Below are 21,232 nucleotides of genomic sequence, written 5' to 3'. Positions count from 1 at the left end.
AGGTTGGATGAGGCCCTGGGCAACCTGAATCTAGTGGGTGGCATTCATGCCCATGGCAGGGGGTTGGAATTAGATGATCTTTAAGGTCGCTTTCAACTCAAGCCATTCTATGATTCTATGATTGTAATAAGCCTAGAACTCAAGCTTCTATAATGAGCATAAAACTCAGGTCATCTTGTTTGAGATTAATTTATTTTGGTTAAGAAAATAAATTGTTTCTAAAATATAGAAATTTGAATTAAGATCTACCTCAAGAATTGCATTTGTCCGATCCTTCTTTCCAACACATGAACTTTCCTTGTGGTAAACACTGTGTGGTCACTACCTTTTTTCAGGCCTACAGTTTCTAAACATTGCTAAATTCTAATTCACTACTGACACATTCTTTACAACTTAAAATGAGTAAATTTTAAATATATGTACTAATTAAAAAGGGATGATACATTCCTCTAGCATTCCCACAATTTAAGGTGAGCTTTCCCAAGTTGTGGTATTCTAAAAGGGAAGAAAAAAATATTTTCAATAGAAGCATTTTCATTGTATTAGCTATTATTTTCTGCCTTACATTTTTTTTTTTTTTGCTGGTGAATGCTTCTGCAGAGTGGGCAAAGATATTCATACTCTCCCTAGATTATTTTATTCCCTCAGTGATTACTTGCATGAAGTCAGACCATGAGATTAATTTAAATCAGAATTTCCACCGGGATTTTATCTGTGGTAAATTTCCTTTGCTATATGTTTACAAGAGGAACCCTGTGTATAGTTATAGCATATTGCATATGCAAATTGTGTGCATCTAGCACAGATTCATAATCTATTTCTGGAGCTTTGTCTCAGGGAAATGTCAAAGGCACTTGCCTCTCTTCTTTACTAGAAATGATGCTGGAATCAAGAGCAATCTCCACCCCTATATAAATAGAAAGGCTTATGCGTCTTCCATATGTTTCCATTATCCAAAGTTGTAGCAGTTAACAACACTTTTGAGTAGTGGTTCGTTCAGACTAGTTTTCTGAACTAAGTTGCCCTGTGCTTTATCAGCTTGATCTCCTTCCACTTGCCTAACAAGAATAACAAGTTAGGTGTCTTTGCTTGAAAGTTGCCTCTGTAGCACAGTGGTACAGTACTTTTCAATGTATGCAGTTGGAAGCTTTAACTTGCTTTTTTTTTTTTTTTAATTTTTATTTTTAAATGGACTTTCTCTTAATTTGTTATTATTTTCCACTAAAGTGCTGTGCGTCTTTAAAACACTAGGACATAACATTCCATTTGACTGAGATTCTGAATATAATTTTGTTTTGAGCTTGATATTGAGAGCTGACTACTGCTTATTTTTGTACATTTTCTTGCATGATAAAGATACATCCACATATATTTTACTTTAAACGTAGTGGTAATGTGACATGCAGTAAGTTTTCTTTCTTTGTTTTAAGCAGCATTATCCTGTTCCAAAATATCTCTTGGTCATGCACTTGTATTTTCTATGTTTTAATCTTGATAGCAATCTATAAAAATTCATTGTAACCTGAATCATAACTAGTCTAGTGTTGTAATATTATTCATTGTTGTGAATTTTTTCTTCTTTTATTCCAAAATAAAATAAAACATGCCTAGGCCCATTTTAGTCACAGTGCTGCCATCATAGGACAGTAAGGAGTTTGTTTGTTTAGTTGTTTTGTTGTTATTAGTTTGTTTTGTTATTATTGTTTGTTTTTTTACCCTCTACTAGAAGACTTATGATTGTTTCCCACACATAAACCTGGAGTTTTATCTGGTGCTTTTAAGGTTGTTTAGTTGTGCAGGGAGAACTCCCACCGTATGATTTAGAACTGCTGTACTGAGAAACAGGTATTAAGATATTATGTGTAAGATAGTGAAAACAATTTATTCCATGCATACAGAAGCTCTGTTTGTTACCTTATAATACTTAGATACTCTGTTATATTTGAATAACAAAATAAAACATTTCCCACCTAAAATTTCTGCATAAACAAAACCAAAAACAACACAGACTTTATTATCAAGACTGAGAATTTTTAACACTTAAGATCTGTTTCATTTGTTTATACAGTATATTTGATAATTTTGTAAATAGGTTTGATATAGCACGCACATGAAAGGTGCTATATACTGCCCAGTTCCACTGTAAATTCTATTTCCATTTTCTAGTGTTTCTTCTAACAGTGCAAATACAGTTTTGATTTAATCCTGTCATCGTGCACTACACTTCAAAGTCTCAAAATGTGTGTGAGAGGACAGCTCAGGAGTAAATATAGAAGCATGGAATGTTTGAATGAGTTTTGAAGAGTTCCTTATTCAGTATTATGTATTAAATATACTAATAGAGCATAGTATAGTTCATGCTACATCAACTTTGTTAATGTTTTTTTATTATTATTATTATGAATTTTATTATGCATTACCCAGTTATTTGTCTGTTCCAGTCAAGATGGAGTTGCTACTGCATTAGATGTTCTAAATATTCAAAGGTGGGAGAGTTGACCTCCAAACATTTGCAAACAACTCTGGGGGATAGGGAAAGATGAAAAAGTTAATAAAATATTTTAAAAAAATTAATCGCCATTGGTTTACGTATTTTTAGCTACTACACAACTTAGAAGCGTTAAACAAATGTTTTCCTAAGCAGTGCATAGACAAATTTTTAATGAATCAAACTTTTTTTTTTCTTAGTTAAATAATCTGGTGGTTTGTTGTTGTTGTTGCTATTTTTTTTTTCAGAAATCTGAGAGTAAAAAGAAAATTACAGATGCAGCCTTTGTCCAATATCAAATATAGATAATTATGCTTAGATGTTGTTTTGTTTAAATGTGTACCTTTTACTTTCCATCTGCCCTTGGCCTTGTAACAACTGTAAATGCTTTAATGAGCTTTTAGAACCCTGTCAAGATCTGATGAAAGAATTGGGTATGTGAACATATTTGACAGCCTTATTAGCAGGTGAACTACCAAAGCTTCACCTACTACCTAGATTACCACATAATGCTATTGTATCACTTCTCAAGAAGGCGGTTATCACTTTTCTACTCATGGGGTACCCTTTATTTTACAGCTTTATTTTCTGCTCCAGCCAAGGTATTTTTTTGGCTGAATTTCTAGGTGTAGAAATTATGTGCTCTCATTCTGACTGGTACAAAAGTTAATACTACAAACGTTTGCAGCACATTTAAAACTAAATGTATAAAATCACTATAATTACCAAAATGTTCACTACCATTAAAAAATGTTCTGATTACTTCCAAAACTTAAATAAACCATATTGACCTTCTTCTTTTCATGTCAGTTGTCTTTACTATGTCAAACAGAGGGAAATTTAATCTCTTAGGTTTAACAGGAAAACACAATTCAAAAGAAAAAGTTAGCATCCAGTGCTACTGTGTGTCCCACAGGTTCTTCCACTTTGATCAAAACTGCCTCCACTGGTGAGTTAGAGGAGCCTATTGCGGTCACTACTGGTGCTATTACTGTTGCTAGCACATCTGCAGATGTTACTGTATCCACCCATAGACAACCTTCTGAAGAGCAACAAGTGCAAGCCATGAATATAAGAAAATCAATTCTGGAATCGGCCTCTTCCAAGGAAGAACTCTCCCTTCATCAAGCAGACATACAAAGCACAAGAAGACGACCAAGAAAAGCTGAGCAGATAGAAAGGACTAAAGAACTTGCAGTTGTTACTCATAGAGGTATTGGATATTATTTTACTTGTGACCATGTAGTTATGGAAAAAATATTCTGTATAAATCAAAAATGAAAGGTCAGGTATATATTCCAGAAGTGTGATTAAACCAAATGGGAAAGGAATTAAATTTACTAAAAAGTGAGTTCTAATGGGGCAGACAGATGAAAAAATGTAATTAATATGGTCATTGTAATTTAAATTAATTTGAATTATAGGAAAAAAAAAGGAGGGGGGAAGAACAAGGAATTTTCACTTTATAATTTATATCATTATGGTTTGTTGTCAAGGCTAGTGTGAGATAAAAGTTGAGATAAAAACATTATTCTATGCTACATATATGTTTAGAAATAAGCAATTAAACAACAAAACTGTACTTTATAAATAGTTGTTTTGTTCTAAACTAACCAGTGATGCAGTTGTATCCATCTCCCTTCTGTTAAAATCTTCAGCAAAGGTTTGGCTTTTCTAAAAGTGTGTACATTTTTATTCTATCAAACATGAAATAAGTGAATGAAGCACAGTGAATGAAAAGTTTAGAACACTAAGGAATTCAGTGGAGAGTATTAAGTTATTATTAAAGCTAAAGTTTTGATATATTCCTATATTCAGATGATTTAATCCACATGCAAAAGTACTAATAGTGAAGACTTGGAGCCTTAACAAAGCAAGATTTATTTTGCTAAAAGGTAAACGGCAATATGAAAATTACGTCTGAGTAACAGCAGTTCTTGAATGTCTTAATTTAACCAGCAGAGACATTCAGAAACAAATTGGATTGTCATATGTTGTTGTTTTTTTTTTTCATATACAGATGTTGCAGGTTAATGTTATTGAATAATATTTATTACATATTATTATTTATTATTTTGTGGTAGTCTGTTTCATGTAAAGCTATTGTACCTGAAGAACTTACAAACACAAAAATATCGAAAAGCAAGAGCTTTTATAGCACAAGCAATTTGTAGATGTCTCTTTATATGGTTGATATTTTGTAAAGACAACCTTAGACTGGAATCTGTTATCCTACTGGATCAGATAGTCACCTTGCATAAATGACTGTAGGTTCATTTACTAAGACCTATGGACAGAGCTGCAGTTCTACAGAATTTTAAAACATTATGTAAATTAAGTAGGTTATAAAAAACAAGAACTGTATTTGATTTGGTTTGCATGTGAAACAAATCATTAAATAGCTTTGTCTTTTAATTGTTTTAATTTCTATCAATACAAATATTTTTTTTTTTTTGTGGTTATCAGTTGGTATAAATTAAGAGTTTGGTTTCTACAGGTTGAATGGCTAGGCATTCTGTTTAGAATATCTTTGGTCAGGTTTAAAAAGTAGAAAACAGGCTTATTTTCAGTTATGAAGGAGTATCTGAAGGTCTGTAATAATCTCTTCTAATTTACGGATATGAGAGTATAGTAATTTGGCAGTTAGGTTTGGCAGTAACTGTGATATACATACAGTTTCTTCTAGCACCTGTTTGTAGTCATTGCACTACAATGTCCTCTCCACTGTTGTTTCACTGTCCTTTTCTCCTCTGACCTGTCCTTTAATCTAACACATATATAAGGCTCTTCTGAATTACATTGCCATATTAAAGTACAAAACTTTACACTGTGGGTGGTCGCAGGGGGGACGGACAACAAGATTTTGCTAAGCTAATGTTATGGGTTTTTTTTTGTTTGTTTGTTTGTTTGTTTGTTTGTTTTTTTCCATATATTAAACTGCAGCACATGTACAGATGAGATCAATACTGTATACACTCTCCTAGAGAACAAAGTCCATACCTAGCTATGTCTGCAGTTTATTCCCTCATGGCGTGTTTATAGTCTTGATTTTGTTAGAATTTGCTGGACATTTTCTAAACATAATTTTATTGTATTATACCCACATCACAGTATACATCTGATAGTAGAGTGGATATTCATATACTGAGAAAAAAAATGGTTTCACTTGGTAATCATCAATTTTTGATAGTACGCTTACAGTAGCCATGAAAATGTATCAGATTGACTAACTAAGTAACCTGTTATGGTCCACTATACAAAATTTCTCATTACACAGACGTGTTTTGAAGGAATGGTTGTGAATGTATGACTACAGTTTATTCACAGGAATTAATTTCCATAATGGGGAGATATTCCACAGGTGTTTCTATAGAGTTTCATGTGAATTTCTACTGAATCATTTTAGCTTCTCTTTGACAATGAAAACATTATGAAAATATCCAACCAATTTTCTTGCCCTGCATATTTAAATTTCCTATGGAACTATTTGTTAGACCTGCTTAGGAAGTTTATGTAAATTCCTTTTCTAATTCTTTCTCTACTTAACAGATATTAAAAATTAGGTTTTGTTCTGGAAATCTATTTTTTCCTGTTTTCTTGAACATAACTCAAAAATTTTGCTTCCAAACCTATGCAAGGTAATTTGTGCTTAAAAAGATAAACATTTAATATGCTAAATACAATTTACTAAAACTTACCATTTTAAACATGCACATATATGATTTATTAAAAATTTACTGTATGTGCAGTTTTTACCATAGACTGTTTTGAGAATGTTGCTAGTTAGATCAAAATAGTGCTATGATTTATTATACATTGTCATCGATGCAAAATATTAACTATAGAATGAATCCTAATGCTGGATTCTGTAGTATAGTTCTGTGAATAAGCTCTTCCAGAAACGGTAAACAACATTATTTTTGTTATTAAACTGACTTTTTTTTGTGTGTGTGTTATTTTTATGCAAGGGAGATCTAGAGGTCTCCATCTGTCTAAAGTTAATCTACTAGATGAAAGTTAGTCTACCACACTTACTATCTGGACTTCAAAAATAATTGTAGTTTGTGTCAAAGGATGGTTGAAGAATTTCTTCTCTGTGATTGTAAGCTGGAAATGACAGAAGAAGAGAGGTTTTTTATTATGACTATTTAAAAGACAAAAAAAGGAAACCCAGTAGCTTTCCCTGAAATATTTCCATAAGTGATAGGGCAGTGCAAATATAAATGATAAGGTGGCAGTGAGATCTCATGAGGAATATTAGACATGATTACAGTTCCTTCGTCAAAAAAGAATTCAGACTGAATCAGATAAATAAAAGTACTATACTGGTATTATATTGTTCTGAGCATCCCACCTTACAAAATAAAATGTAAGATGGAATGAAGGGATAAGTGTTTCAGGAAGTGAATGCCAATATGTAGGGAACATAAAGACAAATAAGTATATAAGATATAAATAGATACATTAGGGAGAAGTGTGAGAACAATTCTTCTTATTGGAGTGATGAACCCTTCTGGAAGGAGGAGGGACTAGATGAAGGGTGAAAATCTTGCTTTCAAGGTACAGGTTGATTAGCCAATGAAGAATATATTTAGATGCTACAGCTACAAGAGAAACATAGCATCTTTTGGATCTTAAGTTCTCATGGAACCAAGAATTCAAGCTCAAGAAAGCATATTGCTTCCTCTATTTCAAAATGGGGTGGGAGGAAGCACATAGGGTTATTACATCACAGTTTCTTGTATGATCTGTCTTATTCAGGTGTGAAGTCAGGAAGGAAATTAAATGTGATTTTTACCTTGTTTATCTTCTGTTGAAGTATTTAAGTACTGTGAGCTTGGTCATAACTACATTAATAGAGGATAATCTGACATATTGTTCTTTTATATAATCTGTCTCATTAAACTAAGAATTCAGTTCAGTAATGTAGTTGGTGCTACTGAATTGTTTTAGAATTCATATTAGGTTGATCTTCTCTTTCTTAGCACTGTAGAATTTTTTTTCCAGTGTATGCAAACATAATGAGCAATATTTTAGAACTTTTCTTAGTGAGTGAGTGCTTTCATAGCATGTTCAGACTGTCTAAAGATGCATGCTCATTTTAAATACAGAAGTACACATTCATCTTCATTAAATACCTCTGAGAATAACTGAAATTTTAGCCATATTATGAATGAAAACTGAGCATGAATAGTTGCTCAGTTTTGGGATTAACATTTTTTGTTTTGATTATTTAGTTAGCTTTTTGTTTTCAAAGTCTATTTTATTCATTTTACTGATGTGTCCTTTCTCTTTTATTTCCCTACCTTTTCAGCTTTTTTTTTTTTTTAACCAAGGCTTTCTCATTTCTATCCTTTCCCCTTTCTTCTTTTAGAACTCTTAACTATCACACCTTGCCTTAAGCTTTTTGATATCTGACTTCGTAGTATCATAGTAATAACCAGAAAGAAATGATTCAGCGAGGGGAAAACAAAAAACAAAACAAAAAAAACACACCTTTGCTGCTGGATGTTCCCCATTAATCCTGGATTTCTTTTTGTGCTGTGTTGCAGGAGAGTGTCTGAAGGTAGGAGACAAGATTAGTTTAAAACTTGTTCTAAAGTAAAAGAGAATCATAAAAGTGAGAACACAAAATGTAAGAGAAAATGAAAGAGGAATTAAATCGGGTGCTAATGAAACTCTCTTCAATCAGTTTGTTTTCCAAAGAGGGAGTTATTTGATTGTCTTGATTTTTTTTGAAAGATTCAGTAAAATAATAGAGCACTGCTCTGTGATTATTTGATGTAAGCTTTTTAAAGATTTGATAGAAAATATATTCCTACGTCCTACATTTTATGAGATTTTCTTCTTTAGAAGAAGAAAAAGAAAGGAAGGAGCAGGGAAGCAGAGATTTTATGAAGAGCTGTTAAAGATTTTTAATAGAGTCAAGTAAGAAACCAGTGCATGTTTGCAGGTTTTTTTCTTTGGGGTGTGTGTGTGATGAGTGAAACCCACAACTATAATAATGTGAGTGTGAAGAAAATCAATATATTTTGCAGTAAGATTTTTGTATTCATGTATTTGTATAAGAATACTCATACGTAAGATTTGTGTACTCTTTGTGTCTTAGAAGTGACAGTAGTCTATAAAGTCCCAAGAAATTCTCATTAGCGTAATGCAGATATAACTTCAGAGCTCAAGCATTTAATCACTGAACTATATTTGTTTAACTTTTCTTAAAACACTTGGAAATACCTCTTTAATGTGTGCATTGAGATAAATAGGCATCTTCTGTTTGCTGGATGAAATCTATAATCCATGGTTTGTTAATTTAAAGATTTTTCTTAGATTAAAAACTGATAATGGTGATTTAAGCTTCTTTACATCTTCCAACTTCAAAAAGTCTTTGGAAAGGAGATCAGTTTTCATCCAATAGTCAAGTCCAGTGTGATTAGAAGGAAAAAAAAGGAGAAAAACAATCTTCTGAATCATGCATGCATTTTTATAGCTGCCCCTATTTATTATCCATCTGAAATAACTACAAAGGACTAAAATTGAAGATGTAACATTTTTTAACACACACTTATTCGAAGCAGCCACTAACAACCTTCACTTACAGAGCAGTCTGTGCTAGTGTAGTTCAATGGCTGTCAAGAAAGGCTATGAAGCACAAAATTGTGGTAGCCAGATGCACATCTATGAGGAGACATGCAAAATATACAAAAGACATGGTGCCCTGGTTTTGTTGTTAATTTTATTCACTGTAACTGATTTTGGATTTAGGATCAAATTACAAAAGTTTCAGATATGCGTAATGTATAAAAACCTATGACCTTAAGCATTTTAAAGACCATGTGTGTAAACAAGTTATAACTCCTCATCATTCTTAGCACAGTACTAATATATAGAATAACCTATATTATAACATATATCACACTCATTTTATTTTTATCAGTACTTGTTCTATCACAGTTTATATAGTCCAGATCATAATTACATTACATTATTGTACAAAGATGTTCTTTATATTAGTTGGAAGTTACCTGAAGAAGTAAAATATTTTCATAATTTTTAGTGGAAGTACAGTGAGAGCATTCCTATTTTGCAAAAATTTTCAATAACTCTATTGTTCCAGCAGCTCTTCAACAATTATACTTTTAAGTCAAGAGAAGAGATTTTTTTCCTTTCAGTGTAGTTTTTCCTTTCAGTGTATTTTTTCTGCGATAAGAACCCAATGAGATTTTTTCAAGTACATATTAAATTGTACATGGATTATATTATATACAGTACTATTCTCTGTAAATTGTCATAGGTTTTCATCTGTAGATTAAGAACGACCTGAGAACTTGCACTATTAAAATGAAAATGTATCATATTAAAGTAAAATCAAAATACATTATATTTTAATATAAACATGAAATGCACACATTAGGTTAGAATCATATGTCTATGGCAAGCTTCATTAAAGTATATAACTATGTTTGCTGAACCATCATTTTATGGGAAAAAAATCACATTCAGTTTCATTTATATTTTCTTCTATTCTGGATAAAACATTTTGACTGTGGGAAGGGGTAATGCTAAAACAGATCTTCAGCCAGCAAAATTTATATACCTGGAAGAGACTGAAAATCTCATTTTATCCATTTAATATATAGTAATGAACAGTAACTTTGTTTAATCATCTCTCCTTTCTGCAAGGAGTCAAAAAGTAATCTACATTATTTTAGTCATTTTATTTATTGTGCACAAAGGTATTGTGTTTAAATTATTGCAGGATCTTGAAACAAATAATCTCAATTAAATGAAAGAAAATAGTGTGAAAAGTGGATGGTTCACTTTACATTCTGTTTGCTCATCTTGAATCATGAATACTTCTTCATATTAAAAAAAATCATTATCTACTTATCTGATTCTGTATTTATGTCCTCTAATGCCAACCTTCAAGCTGCAAAAAGACTCTAGAAAATTGTGCTACGGCATTAGTGTGTTGCTGCATGGTTTATTATGCAATCCTTTGGTTCAGATTTTTTTAAATAAAGATTTCTGGAGCCTGAAGTGCTATCACCTGAAATCTAATCTTTTTTTCTGCTTTTTGCAGTCCCTTGAAGTGGTGAAGTTGTAATCCCAATGACATTTTCATATTTAGGACTTGTGTAGTCAGAGTTTGGAAATTCTGGATAACTAGATACATTACATGCCTAGTAAACATGCAGTGTATGAAAAAACAAACAAACAAACAAAAACAAACAAACAAAAATACCCTTCCCCCCCCCCCCCCCCCCCCCCCCCCCAAATGACCTGTGCATGAATAGTAAGTTCAAGTTCAAGGCTGCTGTGGATCTGCTATGCATGTAGACCAACTTTTTTGGAACGCATAATTCCAAGCATATGTCTAATTCAGTGTATCATGTATGATTTATTTGGTGTATCTGCATATAAGCACTAAATGTGGGAAATCCAGAGTATACTGGACTCCTGTTTCCATCATTAGAAATACTAGATGCAGCAAGTAAAATCTGTTATAATCTAATATTTTCAGTTCTGGAGCACTCAGTGAATTACTGGTTCTGCATCAATTGGTTCTAAACTGTATTAAAAACAACCATTTTTCTCTCTTTTTTGGAAAGCAGTTAGTTATTTGTTATTTCTTGAATAACGTAAATGCAGAGAATATGCTTACTGTTAAAGATTATGTAGTAGTCTTCATCTTGCTCCCTGTCATCATCTTTCAACTCAGGTGGCTGTGCATCCTGAGAATAATTAGTCTTACTACAAAGACTGAGTGAAAAAAGACATTAAGTACCCCATCTTTCATCACTACATTTCACCTCATATCCAATAAACGACGGAGATTCTCCTCGAACTTTCTTTTTCAGTTGATCTATTTATAAAAGTATTTTTTTATTGTCTTATAATACACTAGGCAAATTTAGTTCCAGCTGGCCTTTGGGATTTCCTCCCTTCACAGCTTGAGAACAGCCCTATATTTCTCCTGAGTTGCCATTCCCTTTCTTCATATATAGGCACAGCCAAATGAGCAATCAATTGCCTTTTTTTTATATATATATTATTATATCTCAGCAGATGCCATTTAAAGAGGGCATTAATTTAAGTGCAGTCATGAAATATGGCTTTGATAATATGATATTGTTCCCCTCAATTATCTGGGGTACAGTGAATATAATGTGAGAGAGTTTCAGGAGAGAGGCTGTGTCAGTGTTTGAACTACTATGAGCAACTATTTTGAGAGGAAAATAGTATACATGGTCATAAGAGTCCTCAGTTTCCAATAATTTATACTGTGTGTAGTCTCTTGTAGTAATACAACCTGAGTGCCAGTTATGTGCATAACTTTTGGTTTTGGTGAATTTTAGTCTTCAACATTTTAAATGTACTTTATAGTTGGTAGGAAAGTAAGAAAGTGTGGACAAGACAAGCTAGGCAATTTCTCTACACAAATGCTATTGCATAGCTAAAACAAATACACGAATTTGTGAGTTGTCTGTATTTTAAATGGAATACTTTGCATGGTTACCCCTGATGCTTTCATATTACAGAAGGAAATTTTCCATCTGGAAATTTTTGTCTTGCACGTGTCTCACAGGATATATACTTTTTCATCAGAGACAGAATTCTATAAACTGAGAAACTGTTCTTAGTTTATAAGCTTCATTTCTAGTGTCTGAGAGATTATTATATTCAAGGTTGCTACAGAAATTATATTTCTGTCTTTATTGTATAATAGGCAGCTAAAATATATGTACATATATTCTTATTTGGCTGAGGTGCTTTTTAATATAGGAACTGGCAAAAAGAGTAAACGTGCTAAAATGCAGTAATTATCAAGATTAGTCCTCTCTTACAAAGGTTTGTATCTCCTTACATATCATAAATAGCAGATATTATCTTAAATATTAATATAATTTAAAACGTTTCCACATTTTGAAAATATAAAATATATATATATTGTTACTCTGCCTTTTTTGTTCTGTTCAGAGTTAAATTATTGTACTGAGAAACCTACAAACCTCCATCTTCTACTGTTATTTATATCAGAATGACATGAATCTAAAGTAAGTATAAATCATTATCAGTCTGACGGTGCTCATGGGTTATGTCATCCCTCTCAAAAGAGACTAGGTTTTACCACAGGCTAAAAGCTAAGTAGATAAACCTCTGAAGAAAGTTGGTAGTAGAAAGTGTCGCTGATAATTTGAAGGAGAGTTCAAACTCTGTGTTCTTTGTTTTCCTCTTTTTTCCTGCCTAGCAATTCTGAGATTGCTACTCACTTTCTAATTCCAGTAATCCACTCGAATATTATATGGAAGTTACATTTTGTTCAGAATAGCTTGTACCACTGTGTAATCATGGGTAAAAATCTTGGCTTGATTTTTGATCTCTGTGATAAATAACAAGGAATTCCAAAAGCTGTTGACCTACTAAGACAAATATCTACATCAAAGAGAAAATTGAGACCAATCTAGTGGTCAACCTTTTGCCTATTTTTCTGCATATGTATTCATCAAAAGTATAATCAACAAATGTGTAAAATGGCAGTATTAAGGTATTGTTTCCTTTTTTTATTTTTTTTTTTAAATTATGAATACAGAATTAAGACCTATGTCTTAGAATATTTTGAAAGACTGTGTACCTTCATAACACAGCGATTCTTTCAGATATACTTGAAAATATATCTGCCTTTGAAGTAAAAATTTGGATGCAGATATTAAGGGAAAAAAACATGGAGTCAGCTGGTAGCTGGGTCTCAAAACATTACTTGAATCCTTTCTTGTCTGTTTTGCTTTATGTTTAACTCAACACTTACATTTAAGTTGCCATTTTGACATCTGGAACTTAATTTATTGAAGCTTAAATGGAAACCTAATGTATCAGTAGTTTTTTCCCTGTTTTCTACATCCTGATTCCCATTAGTCATTTCATTCAACCTGTATTAAGAAATAACAAATACTTTGCAATTCTTGATTCTCGTACTGATTAACTAAAATAAATATAAAACAGCTTCCTCAGAAGCATGTTGTTTTTTGTTGTTTCTCTGTCAAGAGCAACATGTTCTGTTAAATCATGGAGAGTGTTCTTAAGCATATGGAACATTTTGTTTGTTTTGGATGTTTAGGCAGTATTCCAAATATCTCCATCCTTTTCAACACATCCATACTGCAGTTAGGAAAAATATGGTATAGAAAGACAAAAATAAACTGGGAAATCAGTGTTTTTGTTGTTGTTGTTTGTTTGTTTTCATTTTCTGAGACAGTGTTTGTAGAAAATAGGCATGTGGTTTCTATTCTAAAATCTCAAGGATCTAATCAAAATGTGTAGCTCATAAGTTCTGAGGAGTTTTCATCCTTTGAGTTGCTTACCGTAGAAAAATGTAAAAACCAGCAAGCCATGGAATATGAATAAATATACAGTTATATATAACTTTTCTACAAAAGGAAAAAAAAAAAAAGACTTTTGTTTTTTTCAGTGTGTCTAAAACACTGCCTAAAAGTACCTGAAACTTCCTTATCTTGCATAAGAGGCTATTTAGGACAAAGACTTCAACAAAATTATTCTGAACCTCTTTCAGTTTATATATCAATTGACTGCTACGTACATGTGACTGCTCTATTACCAGAATCTCATATCACCCATCTGGCATGCAAAACTTCATCTCCCATGCAGACGTCTTTCATTTTAGAACTGTTTATATCCTTCCTTCCTCAATAAAGTCTTCAGTTTGATCTTTTGTATTTGCAGAAACAGCTGGATCCTGTAGCTTTAGATAAAATTACATAGTCTATAGATTGTATGTATGTTTCTAGGTTGTATGTATGGATATGCATATGCAGCCTGACACATATTTTAGTCACTGTGCATGTTTGTACAAGATAAATTCTTATAGCTGCTCCTTCACACTGTATTACTAAAGTACTGTTCAATAAATCAGCATTAAATAAATAAATAGATAAATAAAATAAAAGTATGTTTCACCTCTTTTACTGTAAAGAACATTCAGAGTTCTTGAGTTGCTTGCTTTCCTTGTAGTATTTAATAGCCATAGCAAGGTGTTGCAAATAGTTATAAAATCATAGAATGGTTTGTGTTGGAAGGAACCTCAAAGATCACCTAATTCCAACCCCCCTAACGTAGGCAGGGACACCTTCCACTAAATCAGGTTGCTCAAAGCCCCAGCCAACCTGATCTTGAACACTTCCAGGGATGGGGCGCCCTCAGCATCTCTAGGCAACTAGTTCCAGTGCCTCACCACTCTCATGGTGAATGATTTCTTCCTTATATCTAATCTAAACCTGCTCTCTTTTAGTTTAAAGCCATTACCCCTTGCCCCATCACTAAAGTCCCTGATAAAGAGTCTCTCCCCGTCTTTCTTGTAGGTCCCATATAAGTACTGGAAAGCCACTATAAGGTCTCCCCGGAGTTTTTCTTCTCCAGGCTGAACAATCCCAGCTCCCTCAGCCTCCATACCCTACGAGAGGTATTCCAGCCCTCTGATCATTTTCATGGTCTCTGGAACCCCTCCAAAAGGCTCATGTATCTCTTGTGCTAGGGGCCTCACAGCTGAATGCAGTACTCCAGGTAGGGCCTCATTAGAGCAGAGCAGAGGCAGGGAATCACCTCCCTTGACATGCCGGCCACACTTCTTTTGATGCAGCCTAGGGTATGGTTGGCTTTATGTGCTTCAAGCACACATTGCCAGCTCATGATGAGTTTTTCATCCAGCACTGCTCCTAAGTTCCTCTCCATAGGGCTGCTCTCCCTTCATTCATCCCTCAGTCTTTATTGATGTTTGGGTTGCCTTGACAGCACCTTCTGCTTGGTCTTGTTGAACCTCATGTCTATTTTACAGTTCCATCTTAAATATTGTAAACGCTGTTTCTCATGTACATAAACTGTGGATATGCCATTTGAGGACTGAGGTTAAAAAGAAGCAAAGAAAAGGTCTTATGTCTTTGTCATGTTGGTATGATGATTTCTGAAAATAAAAGACACACATCTCCCTAGTACTAGAACTAAAACCCATCCCAGCATCTGAGATCATACATTCAAGCCCACTCCCATTTTACTTTAGTGTTACAAGAATACCAGGCATGTTGTCTGATCCATGAGTTATTTTACATTGATGCTCAAAGGCCTAAAGAAGCTTACAGCTATACTCCTAGATTCATATTTATGTACAAAGAGCATCTTAAAAAACTCTCAGCATTATGTGAGAGCATGCAGAGAACGACCTGGGGATCCTGGTGGACAACAAGTTGCCCATAAGCCAGCAATGTGCCCTTGTGGCCATGAAGGCCAATGCTATTCTGGGGTGCTTTAGGAAAAGCATTGCCAGCAGGTAATCCTCCCTCTGTACTCAGCCCTGATGTGTTGTGTCCTGTTCTGGGCTCCCCAGTATACAAAAATCCAGCAAAAGGCTACTAAAATGATAAAGGGCCTGGGGCATATCCCATATGAGCAAAAGCTGAGGGAGTTGGAACTGTTCAGCCTGGAAAAGAGAAGGCTCGGGGAATCTTATCAATGAGTATAAGTATCTGAACGCAGGGTGTCAGGAGGATGGGGCCAGACTCTTCTCTGTTGTGCCCAGCAATAAGATGACAGGCACAAAATGAGACACAGGAAGATCTGCTTGAACATGAGGAAGAAAGTCTTTACTGTGAAGTTGACTGAGTACTGGAACAGTTTGCCCAGAGAGGCTGTGGAGTCTCCTTCCCTGGAGATGTTCAAAAGTCACCTGGACACAATCTTGGGTAGTGTGCTCTAGGTGTCCCGGCTTGAATACGGATGTTGGACTAGATGATCTCCAGAGTTCCCTTCCAACCTCAACTTCTGTGTGATTCTGTGATTCCCTGATTCTGTGATTGTTGTTATTTCAGTATGGCTTTGCTGTCTGAAGGTACAGTTGTGTCCGTGACTTCCACTGACTATAGCATTGCTTAAGGCTTCAATTATTTAAAATAATAATAGTCGCATTTTCTGATAACAGATACATTCTACTCCTGCAAATAACATACTTCCCAGAACCATTGGGAATGTGTATAGGTTACATTATGATGATGCACAAATAAATTTGCGTTTTACATCTTGAAATAAAAACCTTCATTTACTTAGAAGAAAGTATAGTTTCTTCTACTGGAAGTGTAAAAATATTTATCATGACTTCTCAACTATGCTATAAAGTATTTTTTTGTTTGTTTGTTCTTTTTTCGTTTTGTTTTCTACTCTTGTGCATGGTAATGATTACTGTTACTTAATAATATTAATAGTATTTTGCTACTTTGGTATTTTTGCTTCATGTAAGGAGTTTTATTACTATTCGCTTATTTCCTATAATAATTTGACAGGTGCAGAATAATTCTTTGATAGAATACTGTCCATCTTCTGGGGTTAACTTCCCTCAGACCTAATTCCTTTTATCTCTGTATTCCACAGCATTATTTCCTGGTAGTCAACATAAAACTTCCTCTTCCATATAGTTTGTAAATATATGTAGTCTATGAAGGCACTTGATTATAATGTACCTAATATTAACCTGTACATTAAATTTAAATTATTCTTATTATTTTTAATTAGGTCCACTTTTATATAGGGTTCATTATGCACTGGCAAAGTGTATTGGAGAAAACAGCACTTGAGTGAAAGAATCAAGTTTAAGTCTCTGGTTTTGTTTTACTCTCTCTTAAATTTTTATATCTGTTTCAGTTTTACTCTCTTTTTATTAGCTTTTTTTTTTGTTGTTTCAAAAATACATTAAGGCCACATGTTTTGCCTCGATTAACTGCCTTTATCACAAAGACAGTCCAAAACATAGGCTTTTACACATATAGTTCAGCTGGTGGCGAGTCGGGGTGAGGTGAGAGAAAGCTACCTTCCATATCACACTTTGAAAATAAGGATTTTCAAGTGGAGAAAGAAGCAGCTGCAGAACCAACATTAGAACAGCAAACTCTATTTCAGTTTTTATATCCAATTCTCTTTAGTTAAAAAAGTACCTTAGCCTGGTATGTTTAAATATTTTTTTCTATTAATAAAAGGTTTCTGTTTTTATGTGAAAAATAATTTAACACAGATAATAAAATTATATATTTCCTGAATAAAAATTATTTTTGGTACTAAAGCTAGGGACATAGTTAAGGTAGATTTGAAGAGAACTAGTGGAGACACTTTAGCATGGGGTGTTGATCTGAGTGTCTGTAGATCTTGAGAATGTGTGCTACTTTTAGAAGGATTTTTTTGTGAGCTGTAACAGTGTTTCTTTGTCTTGTCTTTTTTTACCAAATGTAAATTTGATTTTTAATGTATTTTTTGAACTGTGAGGTAACAGGCAAATATGTTGACAAAAATATGTTATTTCCACTGCTAGCTAAACCTTTTCAGAATATATGCAGAAAGTAGTATAAATCCTGTATTGCTTGGACACTGATAGAATTCAGATTTGGGAAAATATTTTGATTCTAGTGTGCCTTCAATAAGATGTTGTGGATGACACTGTTTCCTCTTAAATAGTCGGTTACTGGAAAAAAAAGAAAGAAAGAAAAAAAAATTCAAAACCTACAAAAAAACAAATTCAGCTATTTCAAAAATTTCAGTTTCTTTATTTTTAAAGGTTGCTGACTTCTTTTGGCAGATATGATAGTATTCTTTATTTTATTTGTTTATTTTATTTTATTTTTGATGTCAAGGAGATAAGTACTAGTGTTTCTTCATACAGCAGAAACACCAGATAAGAGTCGAGTTTTCAAGCAACATATCTACCATTTTTTTATTTCCCAGGTTCCATAAATGTGTGACAATGTTTTACACTGATTATGGTGCATGGAAGTAAATACTTTTGGCCATCATTTTATTCTCAGTTATGCAGAAGAAATAATTAGTTACAAATTTTACTTATGTCCTTTGTCAGGCACACAAATTGTTCTCCAACTTGTTTTAGTAAATTGTTTTCCACAATAGGTACAAAATATGAGCTTGCTAGGTAGCTGGTACTCTAATTTGTATATAGTTTCATGATTAAATTTGTCAAATGAAATGAAATATTTTAGACTGTATTGCCTGATACGTGTTTTTGTTTGTTTGTTTGTTTGTTTTTTTTTTAACTAGTGAAAAAGGCCATAGATTTTAAATCTAGAGGATTTAAATTGTTTCCAGGGAAAGACAACAGCAACAAGTTTTCTATCTGTGAGTGTACTCCTTTTTTGTTACTTTTTTCTAGTGCAAGAGTGAACTTTGTGCTGTGTTTGTGTGTTTTTGAAATTGTTTATGTATTTCTAAAAGTATAACTAACTTAAATCTGTTCCTCCAGTCTGCATGGTGAAGTTTTAAATATGGTTCTACTCTAAAGGCAGACTTTCTATAAATCTGGCATTGTGGAATGATGTTATTTTCTCAGTAATTTCACATTAAAATTAAAGTTTTTATAAAGAAATAAATATTCAGCCTCCCAGGTGTCAGCTGAAATCTTAGCTGGGAACAGGAGATATGTTATTTTAATTGAAAACTTGTGCTAGTAGGAAAAGGCTATGCAAGCCCATCCTCATTTACAAACATAACCAAATATTTTTTTCAAGCAATACCCATGAGTTCACTTCCTGAAATCTCTTTTTCTTCATTAACTTTGACATTTTGAACTGATTAACTACCTGTAAGTTTAAAAATTCTGGAGATGCTTAGTGCCTTCAATTGTAATTAAAGAAAGTAGAAACTGAAAGTGCTCAGCATCTTATAGGACTGAGTCCTGATTAACTCATAAGGAGTAGGAAAACATTTCTGACATAAATTAAACAGCTAAGATTTTACATGCAATTACTTGAAAGTGGATACATTTTTTTTTCAAAAGAAGGTGCCATTTTTGTAGAACTCCTTTTTGGACTAGAACCATGTTTTAAATTAAGTAATCGGTTAAAGTAAGGATGGACTAAATGCTTTAGCATATGTCTGCTTATACTATATGTCATTATTCTTCACAGGAGTGGAAGGACTTACTTTTGAGGCTCCTTACGTTGGGCACATTTTTCCAAGGTGTTCGTGATTGATTCAGAGTCCAAGATTTAGTAGGGACACATTGGCATATTTTTAAAGCATTTTTCAGTTTTGCATTTTAAACTGTCAATATGTTAGACTTTTTTTTATATATAAAGGTGTCTTCAAGCAGCAAGAGCTTTTCTTAAGTTAGAAGAATAAAAATAAAGCAAAATATACTTCTGTTCAGTTTTATAATGTAGCTTATTGCCACATTCAGCTTTTCTGTAAACTGCATCATCTAAATAGTTCTGAAAGACATTTCTGTTTTATTTAAAACTAATGTATTGAGATATTTAAAAATGTGTTCTTTTTACATATATTGTGTGACTGCAAAGTAGTGTGATTACACAACAAGAAATAACAGCAAAATAAATAGTGTTTATATCATTAAGGTCTCTTCCTGACAGAGTCCATTTGTGCTTTCATAGTTACAAATTAGAAAAGTAGTAAAATGGCTGATAAAACAGATTGTTTCTCTATATATTTGTTTTATACAAATCATTAACTATTCCATTATATCAGAATTAATAAGGATTGCATATTTATAGTAAAGTACCAGACACTTGTGATTTTTAAGTCATCGTTATGAAATTAATTATTAAAGTTATCTATAAATATTTTAAATAGCCTTTATATCATTTAATATGTTACGATAGTCTATGTAAAACTGAAAACTTCTGTATCTTGGTTTATTTGTTACAGAGTAGATTACCTACATGAATCAATAATAAGCAAAGGTGAAAACCTTGTTGATTTGTACCGGTCATAATCTGGTCATAAAAAGATAACTTAGATTTTATATTGTAATCTATCATTTGGTTAGCTAGTCACTGTAGTTGGTGAAACTGAAGAGAAAGCACTTCATGAAAAGCCTATGTATTTAGCTGTTGATTTAAACAAAATTCCCAGTGTGACCTCAGCTGGATCTCTATTTGCATTACAGTGAAAGGTAGGGTCTTTTAAAAAAAAAGGATGATGGTCATTCAGCTGTTAGTGGAAATAAGATACATATAATTGAATACCTATTTTACAATAGGCCTTGTATTATAAAAGTCTTTAGAAATCATCTAACATTTCGCATGTGTATGTCTTTTCCTATTTTTTTAATGTACCAGTTATCTAACATACAATGTAATTCTCTTCATTTAGAAATTATTTTTAAAAGATAGTCCCTAATCCTGCAAACATTTATGCACATGCTTAGTTGAAATGCTTATTGTTTTCAGGTTTACTCTGTGAGAACAAAAGCATGACATCAACATAGTTGATTTGCACATATTAAAGCCAGAATAGTAATTTCTGATATAATGATATATTATGCATCAATTTCATTTTGCAAGTGTTGATATATATATGTTAAAAACATAGAAAAGTTCCATCTAATTCAATCTACATTAGAACTCTGAGATTTCTTGCTCTCAGTTTCATGATCAGACCACGAATGAATGCTTTTCTGCCTTTAACTTACGAAAAGAAACCCTATCACTGCTAACTCTCACATGAATATCTGGAGTGTAAATACATAGATAGATAGGTAGATATATAGACAGATAGATAGAGATGTAGAGAGATGGGGAACTATATGAGAAGTGGATTCCAGTAGACTGAAAAATCAAGCATTATGTCTGGAAACATTAACTTGAATACAAACTTTCAAAATTTAAGTTGTACATATTTTTGGTAAAGTACTGAACAGAAATCAGAATGGATTTGCATTTGGGCTTA

General features: G+C 32.9%; 1 protein-coding gene across 3 annotated transcripts in view; it reads left to right on the top strand.

Moving 5' to 3' along the window:
• Positions 1–21,232, top strand: part of CSMD3 (CUB and Sushi multiple domains 3) — a 710,218-nt gene that overhangs the window by 260,582 nt on the left and 428,404 nt on the right. Inside the window, exons 7-8 of one of the 3 annotated variants that reach the window (XM_035546235.1) lie at positions 3,405–3,701; positions 18,587–18,664. The exons of 1 other annotated variant lie outside the window; for it this stretch is intronic. In XM_035546235.1, the coding sequence (XP_035402128.1) occupies positions 3,405–3,701; positions 18,587–18,664 (375 nt within the window). The remainder of the gene's footprint in view (positions 1–3,404; positions 3,702–18,586; positions 18,665–21,232) is intronic. One more of the 3 variants, XM_035546236.1, reaches the window with a different exon arrangement.

Source organism: Cygnus atratus, chromosome 2 (assembly GCF_013377495.2).
Source record: "Cygnus atratus isolate AKBS03 ecotype Queensland, Australia chromosome 2, CAtr_DNAZoo_HiC_assembly, whole genome shotgun sequence".
Taxonomy (NCBI): Eukaryota; Metazoa; Chordata; class Aves; order Anseriformes; family Anatidae; genus Cygnus; species Cygnus atratus.
The sequence above is the reverse complement of the archived record's forward strand: the minus strand, read 5'-3'. Positions and strand labels throughout refer to the sequence as shown.